General features: G+C 40.9%; 1 protein-coding gene across 2 annotated transcripts in view; it reads right to left on the bottom strand.

Annotated features, from left to right (window-relative positions):
- Positions 1-64: 64 nt before the first annotated feature.
- Positions 65-9268, bottom strand: part of grid2ipa (glutamate receptor, ionotropic, delta 2 (Grid2) interacting protein, a) — a 29770-nt gene continuing 20566 nt past the window's right edge. For both annotated transcript variants that reach the window (XM_035524801.1, XM_035524829.1), the window contains 10 exons: positions 7539-9158; positions 6757-6844; positions 5342-5431; positions 4814-5010; positions 4521-4676; positions 4109-4195; positions 3775-3904; positions 3507-3625; positions 2438-2602; positions 65-2154 (listed from right to left, as the gene is read on the bottom strand). In XM_035524801.1, the coding sequence (XP_035380694.1) occupies positions 2071-2154; positions 2438-2602; positions 3507-3625; positions 3775-3904; positions 4109-4195; positions 4521-4676; positions 4814-5010; positions 5342-5431; positions 6757-6844; positions 7539-9158 (2736 nt within the window). In that variant the 3' untranslated portion in view covers positions 65-2070. The remainder of the gene's footprint in view (positions 2155-2437; positions 2603-3506; positions 3626-3774; positions 3905-4108; positions 4196-4520; positions 4677-4813; positions 5011-5341; positions 5432-6756; positions 6845-7538; positions 9159-9268) is intronic.

Below are 9268 nucleotides of genomic sequence, written 5' to 3'. Positions count from 1 at the left end.
AGTGTCCTTTCTGACCATGGGATCAAATTCCGATTTTCTTTCACTCCTTATATAAGACTACACATGCTGGTTAAAATGTAAGGAGATTTTATTACCAAAACGTTAACAGAGTGATGTTGCAACAACATTTATCCACAGTTACAGAGTAGAGCGACAACATTATAAGAAAACATGTTGGCGTAAAGCAAAGAAAACATGAAATAAATTGCAATAACTTAAGTCTCTCAAATGAGTGGCATACAATGTGTACTGGAGGTGCTCTGAGAGTATTACTTAACTGAAGAACATGCATATTGAAGAATTGCATCCAAGCGCATGGTATTACAGTACATTCATAATTGCCAGCTGTGGAATAAAACTGAACACAGTTCAGGATTATAAACATTAAGAAAGGTCCAAGGACCATGGCAATGTGGGTGCCAAACTCAGATCACAAAGAAAACAGTGTCAAGATAGGAATAAACCCCCCCCCCAAAAAAATAAAAAGTTTTTAAATGTAAAGCACAACAAAATTTATACTTTATATGATAGGGAATAGTATATGTTAACAGGGCTTTTTTTTTTTTTTTGGTTTTGTTTGAGAAACAAGTAAGATATTGTTAATTAATATAAGGTTTCACAATTGTATTTTTAAATATTGGTAAACCTGTGATTATATAACTTTATGATTACATTGCAAACTCCCCAGGCCTCTTAAATCTGAATTTAAACAATTATGATAATTATAATACATAGAAACCATACATATTTTTCATTATGAAAAATTCAAACATTTAAACAAAAAAAGTAAATCAGTTTTAACCACATTATATTAGTACACTAAATAAAAATATTTTCCCATATGGAACACTTGAAATAATAAACAATAATAATAAAAAGAATAAAATATGATAAATAATAACAAATGAATGCAAAATATACACAAGAAAGTACTTTTCAAATAAATAAAGCTACATTTGCTTTTCCCATCTTGTATGTTCCATCAATGTAAAAGTATTAAGGGAACATAAAACATTTATTATAATAATTCATTGCCTTTAACATTTAAAGCAACATATGATGATTAAAAAATTATCACAGTCTCAGTATGTTAATGCAGAAAGCAGGGCAGAAGTGGCATTCCTCACTACCAACCTTAGAAAACCATTACCAACAACCATAGAAAACCAACAAATATTTACACTTCTGTGTAAAATCACATCCTTTTTATTTGATTATTATGGATACTGATTGAGAAAAAAAAGAAACAAAGCAAAGCAGTACAGAAATATGTCATCTACTCTTCTCATGATCACAGCTGTGCTACTACAATAGATCTATGCAAACTATAACCTCTTATAATATTATTTCATATCATATTGCATCTAATCATCTGGCATATGAGGAATCACTCTATTAGTTAAGACATTAGCATAATCATAAATCAACAGTATATCCCTATAATAAACACAATATGTTATATCCGAAGTGCCCTCTGTAAGAACATTCTATGAGAATCAGTTAAATCTCTTGAACAAAGACCTCAGGCATTCTGAACACAAAATAATCTATATTTAAATCTATACCAATGCATTTTCCACAAGTTTTTAATCTTTGTTTCATTTCTTTCACAGTTCTGTTCACATTTTTGCGTTTCACAACTTATTCAATACTATATCTGTATAATGTATATGTACATTAGAACACGGATAAGTTGTTTGGTATTCTGGTGCTACATACCCTCTTTTCATTTAAAAATGGCCGTGGTTTGTAAGTGCCACAAGCAAAAAGCAGCACTATGTTCTATCATCAGCTATAGGCCTTCAATTCATTTGTTTAGTCTGATCAAAGTGGAAACCTGTAAACTGACTTAAAAAAATTAAATAACTCCGTGTAGCCTATGCCATAGAACCAAAGAATAAGATGTGAAGTCATTTTGGCTACAGTGGAGTCAGTGTATATCAACAGTTTTGCCACTGTGTGTGTGCTTGCCTGTATGTGTGTGTTATATAAATGTAGAATTAAAATACAGTGTGTTTTTATAATGTATGTATGAATATGTGCATTTGTGTGTTGTGTGTGTATGTCTCTTCACCATGCCAGAGGAGACGCCATGCGGGGACTGCGCGGGCTTCTTGGAGGATTCTCTGTGGCCTGGTTATCCATTAAAGCTCTCTGTAACACACACACAATCAAAGAGAAACACACACACACACACACACACACACACACGATAATATGAACTTATTTCATGAGAACATCCATACATGTTATCCAGGTTTCATGCACAGAAATGTTACTGCATTACAGTGAAATGTCCCTCAGTGGCCTCCCTACTACAAACACTACACACTAGCCAATCATTAGAATAACCACAGAAGCAGAATTTTCTTCACATGAACAACACAATACACATTCACTGGAAGCACACCATTTCCATAGTGTCTGAGCAACTCACGTCAAACTTGGCGATGAACTCGGCAAAGATGCCGAAGAAAGCCTCTGTGGTGGTAGCCTTGCCGTCCTCACCAAAGAAGGAGGCCACCTTACAGAACTCCTCCATGGCTCTCTGCTGGAGAGACTCCAGAGACTGCACTGCTGGGTGGCTGTTCTCCAGGAAGCCCTGCACACGCCATCAGGTTAAGGCACAGCCAGCCTAGCTTGGGACAGATCACTTCATATTTACCTCTCCAATCAGTAGCACCCAGTTAACATACAAAACACACTAAATGTACACCTCATTTAAACTCTACTAAGAAAACCAAAATATGAAATTTCTAACCTAAATAAAAGTATTAAGAATACTAGAGTACTTCACTATATGACCTGTTATGCATGCTGTTTAGGAAATACATTGAATATACTGTTGATAATGTTTTTAGAAAATGTAATTAATACAGCTTATGGGTATGTTAGCAGTTATTTTAGAGGTATTGTGTGTGTGTCTATGTGGCTCTCTGTAAATCTGTCTGTCTGTGTTACAAACATATTGTTCTTCTGTACTTCAGCTGGTAGAGCAAGGAGTTAGCAACACCAAGGTCAGGTGTTTGTTTCCTAGAGAGTGCACATGCTGTCATACTGGTAAATATGTAAGTAACTCTGGAAAAGTGCATCTGCCAAATGCTGCAAATAAGGAAAAAACCTATATATGCAAAAATTAAGAGATGAAAATGCATAATAACCTTCACTGAGACATCAGCTTGTTCATTCCACCTAAAACAACTTCTCTGCAAACAGCTTGGCCAAGTTTACATATACTGCTAACGGGTGCTAATGTTTACCTTCAGCCTTTAAGTCTTCTTTTAAAGAGTAAATCATTACCTTTCAGCAGTAAGTGTTTTGACTCAAAGTACTGCAGGGATTTGCAAATCACAGGATCATCTATTACTCACAGGAATGGCCCTGTTCAAAATTTGCCATGCCCAGGGACTAGACACAATGAGTCTCAGATGCTCCACCACCAACACCACCATGGTTGTGTACCACCACCATGTGCAGAGTCTAGAGAGGCTGTTCTGGAAGGATACACTCATAACAACAGCGAAGCGGTCCTCAGCAGTGGCTGGCATCTTGAGACAGGCTGAGCGAATATCCTGGATGATGGAGTGCAGGTCATTCAGATCTGATGTGATGTTCCTCTGATTCACTACACATACAACAGTACAAGGGAAAATTGTGAATCTTATTAGTCATCCTTCATGTGTATGTACTAGTCTAACCCCTTGATTTTTTTCAGTTGTAGGGTGGATCTGAGAAATTACAATCAAAATCTGTCAGAGAATCACAGCTGCTCACCTTTGGCAGCGAGTGGTACAGTTTTGAGCTCTTTGGCAAAGTCCAGGACCTCAGGAAAGTGTTGGCACAATGATTTGACCAGGATATGCAGGAAAGTTGATTTGCCATCCACTGTTTTGGTAGTGGCAAGCTATAAGGTAAAAGGGTGACATACACATGGAAATGGTGTAGCTTCAGAGTTAAGTTATGCAAGTGTGAATTTCAGTTTTTAAATATATTTAAACACGATTCCAAAGCTTTATTTTTAAAAAATGACAGATCAGGACTGGCTAAAACATGTTTGCCATCATTAGAATGGGAAGAAAAATCTATACAAATCAATGAAGGCACTCACTTCAGTGAGGAAATTTATTTTGAAGCCAGTGGTCTTACTTCCCTTGGGCTGGCCATTGTTTAAGTAATTCCCCATGGCAAGGACAAACTGGAAAATCAAAGATAAAAGAAAAGCAGACTTAGAGCTAATGAGCGGCAGATGAACAATCACACTACTGCTGTGTTACACTGTTGCACTATTACATCAGAAATCTATAGGGCAAGATACAGTAACATTCAGCTGTAATAGAGGAATGAGCCAAAAAAAGCATTGAGCTTGAGGTGTTCCGATGTTTAAGGAAAGGGTATGAGGAACTTTGACATCAGCCTCATCTCAATTTTGGTGTGTGTGTGTGTGTGTGCATGCATGTGTGCAAAAAAAAATAATTTGTTTGGGCACTTCCCAGAGAAGTCATAGAGAGATGATGATCTACCTCCAGAATTTTTGCCAGCTTCTTACTGTTCTTGAGCTCCAAAGAAGCCTTGTAGACAAAATCGTAGCCTCCTCTCATCTCCTCTGTTTTCTCCTGCAGTGTGCACTTAAAATGCAGGCTTTTCAGACGGGTCTTATACTCAGGCACCGACAGCATCTGGAAACAGACATACGGACACAAATGCACTAGTATGATTTTTCAATAAAACAAATACAATGCATCCTGCAAACTGTTTCATCCATAACCGTGTATGTCAGGTATGAGTTGTGTCAAGTGTATGTATGTGTCCCAACCTGCAGGACAAACTGATCAGGATCACTGAGCTTGCTGGGGTTGTCCATGTACTGCTCATATTGCTTCACCTCCTCGTCGTCAGGTGCGTACAGCAGCAGCTGTTTGATGTGCGCTGGCTCCAGGCGATCAGTCGACATTGTCATGAGCACATGACGCAGCTCACCCGGAGACAGCTTCAGATGGGCAATCAAGATGGCTGCAGTCAGTACGGAGCAGAGAGTTTGACATGGGTTAGCAGATCAGACAGGCAAAGGCTAATAGCCAGTGACAGCCTAACCTGGCTAACAACATTCAGCAAGCTATCACAAGTTAACAGCATTAGAATCAGTCTAGCATGGGCTGACAACACCGAAAAGAGGTCAGCAAAGCCTAACAGAGACTAGCAAGATTATAAGTGTCATTTATAATGGAAAGGTAGCAAAATCTCAAATAAGCACAACCATCCCAAGCTTGTCACCACCAAGCACAATTAGATGCTGGACATGAGACAAAAAGTAAGCATTCCTCAGTGTTCTTGTCCTACTCACAGGCATTGTAGGCTTTTTTATGGGAAAGAATCTCAACAATATCTTTCTTTTTGAACGTCTCAGGTTGAGGTGTGGGTTCTGGAATAGAGACTGAAACATAATTTAATAGTGAGGATGTGAAGAAACTAGTTGCAGAAATTAATTAGTTATTCTTAGAACTAGAAATCAGTTAATTTGCAATTGGGCCTGTTATATGAAATACTGAATTTCCAAGAGTTAGTCAGTAGAAATATGATAAAAGGACTTAAAAACATGGAGTAAAAAAAACCAAAATAACCTCAAATGTGTGTCAGGTTGTTGTGGCAAGCAGCATCAAGCCTGTGACTGTCTCCAGTCACATAAATCAAAGGCTTTTCTTTTACAGAAGTTTCTCTCTGCATTCAATATAACTCCCACAATGAGGACAAGGAGTAGGTTTTGAACTAGTAAAACATTGTTTACATTTTAACACATGGTTCTCTCTCTCCTTTTCTCTTCTTCTTCTTCTTCTTCTCTCTCTCTCTCTCTCTCTCTCTCTCGCTCTCTCACTCTCTCTCTCTCTCTCTCTCTCTCTCTCTCTCTCTCTCTCTCTCACACAGAGATGCACAAAAACACACACAGGCACACAGACAATGTTATGACCCTAATGTACTGGCTTGATGGTCTAAGGCCAAAAGGATGCAACATAAATGAAAACTCACGGAGATGCAGGATTTGCAATATAATTAACCACTTTATCAGTATACTTATATATTTAATCACACACTTACAATATATCAGCAGCATAACGTTAGGGTGGGCATAGGCCAACATACACAAAACACTAACAACCCTCCGGAAATTCAATTCCCTAAACGAAAAGAAAAACAAAAGAGAAGTACGACATAACTGCCCTATCATCGAAACAGGAGAAAAGGGGCAAAAGAAAATGGAATCCACCTCTACTGCGCCAAAAGATGAAAATAGGAATAAACAACAAAATGTGTATATCTGTATACACACACTGACTCACACTCCTATGCACATACAGCCATAGGTGGAAAGCCAGTACTTCTCAAAGCGCTCTAGGTAACACCTAAGCATAGCTTCTCAAACCTCTTAAAAGAACCTGTCACACAGAGTGCAATATAATCTCATAAGGCCCTATTAAAGAACCTATTACAAGACCTGCATCTACTGTGACCGCATGGAGTCTAACGCTCAAGACATCATGGGGCAACAGCACACTCTCAACTGATGTATTTAACCGATGGTTGATTGTCTCATTAGCAAATCAGCTCTCGATCCAATATGACCAGTCACACGTCGAACCAGCCACTTGTTACTGCTCTTGTCAGAGTGCCATCTTCTGGAGGACCTGTAACACAAAACTAAAAGCAAAAAGGCACAAAACAAACACAAAACGGCGGCAGCTGTACCAGACACATTTTACTCACTGGGACCCTTTTGTGTGCCAAAATGCAATTCCAGGTCCAGGTATTTCACCATGTCACTTAGCTTGTCATAATCAGAATCCTCTCCAAGCTGTAGTAAAGAAAACAAACCTCCCCTAGCACACCCAGCACTGATAGACTTAAACACACTCCCACACTCAGTTGTGTCAGACTGAAATAAACTCACACAGTCCCAGCAGGCCTAAATTCCTTTAATCCTGGTGGACATTTAATTAAGAGTTCCACACTCTTACTGTTCTGTTGCTGTTATAGCAGCTATAGCATTGCAAGTGCCTCAAAAGGTTAATTCTTTCCTTTTAAGAACTCCTCCTTGACATCGCTTAATCCAAAAGTCATCAACATGTATATAAAGATTTAGGCTCCGAGTCCTTTTTTTAAATTGCTAACTTCTTCAGTTCCAATTTTTCAAATTGGACTGCGCTCAATGCATAATAATCTATGGACCAAAACCTTGAGCATAATGAGACTAGATGAAGAAAAGACTCTATAGCAAATCCAAAGGGACAACAAGGTCTCTAACTAATTGTTCAGCTTGTCTTGTTCCTTTAGTGCTTTAATTTACATGAATTATAGGCTTGCCTGAACATCCTCCAAAATATGCGCTCTTCCAATCAAGTTGTACAAGATCGTGTATTACAAAGTGTATTACAAAGTGATGTTAGCTAGAAAGAAAATCTAAAAGACCATTTTAGTTCACTCAAAGGCTGTTTGTTTATAAGGTACTATAGATAAATGCATGTTCATGTGTATCTTGTGTTCCTTACCTGTCCCCAGATAGTTCCTTCAGAGTTTTCCACCTGCTCCCAGCGCAGTCTTTTCACACTCATATGGCTGGAGTCTGATTTCTGTGGTGAGGACCGCGGTAGAGGGGGTGGAACACAGGGAGGAGGTAACGGTGGAGGTGGAGGGGGCTCCATGGTGGAGCCCTCCTGAAGGTGAGGCTGGGGAAGAATCTGTGGTTGAAGTTGAGGTTCATGGTGGTGCTGGTGGTGCATTGGGTGAGGGCTCTGCCTGGCTTGAGTGGGAGCGTGGGACTGGTGGGTTTGGTGTGGCTGCGGCTGCTGCTGTTGATACGGTTGGTGCTGCTGCTGATGATAATGTGTTTGCTTTTGGGGCTGTTGGTGCTGTTGGGGTGGAGGTTGGGATGGAGGCTGGGGCTGGAAGGTGGAGAGGATCTGGGTCTGATAGGGCTGTTGGGGTTGGTGGATAAGATGGTACTGAGGCGTAGACTGCACAGGCTGTGTCTGATGGATATGGTGGATTTGATGGATGTGATGAGTTTGGTGAGAGGGTGGAGCAGGTTGGGCTGGTGGATAGATGTGGTGACCCTGATGGATTTGGTGGCTCTGCAGACTGGGATGGATAGACATGGGCTGATGACCTGGATGGAGCTGTTGTGCTTGGTGAAGGGCATGAGCGGTTGGCTGAGACAGGTCAACGTGATGTACCTGCCTGTCAGCTCTCTCCATCTTTTCTATCCTCTCCATTCGTTCTAAGCATTCCATCCTCTCCAGTCTGTCCAATCTGTCCATGGAGCTAGAAAGGTGAGCTTGATGGCTTTGATGATGAACATGGGAAACCTGTTGACCTGGGTGCATAGGGGGAGGCTGATGAATATCATAAACATGTCTATCAGACCTCTCTATACGCTCAATTCTGTCGAGCCTGTCCATGGAACTGGAGAGCTGTGTCTGGTGAGAATGATGTGCCTGGTGGTTCTGATGCATTTGGTGGCTTGGTTGAGGTGATTGAGTCTGATGAACCTGATGACTGTGCTGCATTTGTTGACTCTGTCGGACCTGATGACTCTGATGGATCTGATAGCCTTGCTGACTTTGATGAGCCTGGTGGTGCATTTGGTAGATGGCATGGCGTGGGATGGATGAAGGAGACAGGTCAGGGGAGGGAAGTGGGGGTAGGGACTGGTGCATCTGCTGCAGAGGGTGCTGGGGGTGGACTGTGGGCTGAGCCGGTAGAGAGTGGTGCTCCTGAAGAACCTGGTGAGCAATCAGCTCTTCTCGAGTAGGGAGCACCTTGTGGATAGATTGTCGCTTTGGTGGAGGGTTGGCCCTAGGTGGGGGTGGAGGTGGAGGTCCTGGGTGGCGGCGGAAGGTGAGCTGTCGGGACATGTTGTCAGGGGTGAAGCTGCCAGGAACAGGGGGATCATTAAACTGAACTGGTGGTGGGGGAGGGGGGGTGAGGGGTGGAGGCGGTATGTGCTCAGAGCTGGAAGAATAGGTAAGGGAGCTGGCATCCTCACTACTACTGTGCACCTCACTAGCACTGCTGAGCTCGGGGGGGATATAGGGGCCTTCATCTTCCTCATCATCTTCCTCCTCCACGTCCTCATCCTCCTCATCCTGGAGGGTCATCTGGACCACATCCTGGTATTACCATTAATCACATAGATACACAAATGTCATTTCATGCCAATGAATCCATGTATGTTACACAATTAAAATCTGTAGTTTTAATTAACTCCTGCAAAGTTAAC

Source organism: Electrophorus electricus, chromosome 1 (genome assembly GCF_013358815.1).
Source record: "Electrophorus electricus isolate fEleEle1 chromosome 1, fEleEle1.pri, whole genome shotgun sequence".
NCBI classification, from domain to species: domain Eukaryota; kingdom Metazoa; phylum Chordata; class Actinopteri; order Gymnotiformes; family Gymnotidae; genus Electrophorus; species Electrophorus electricus.
The sequence above is the reverse complement of the archived record's forward strand: the minus strand, read 5'-3'. Positions and strand labels throughout refer to the sequence as shown.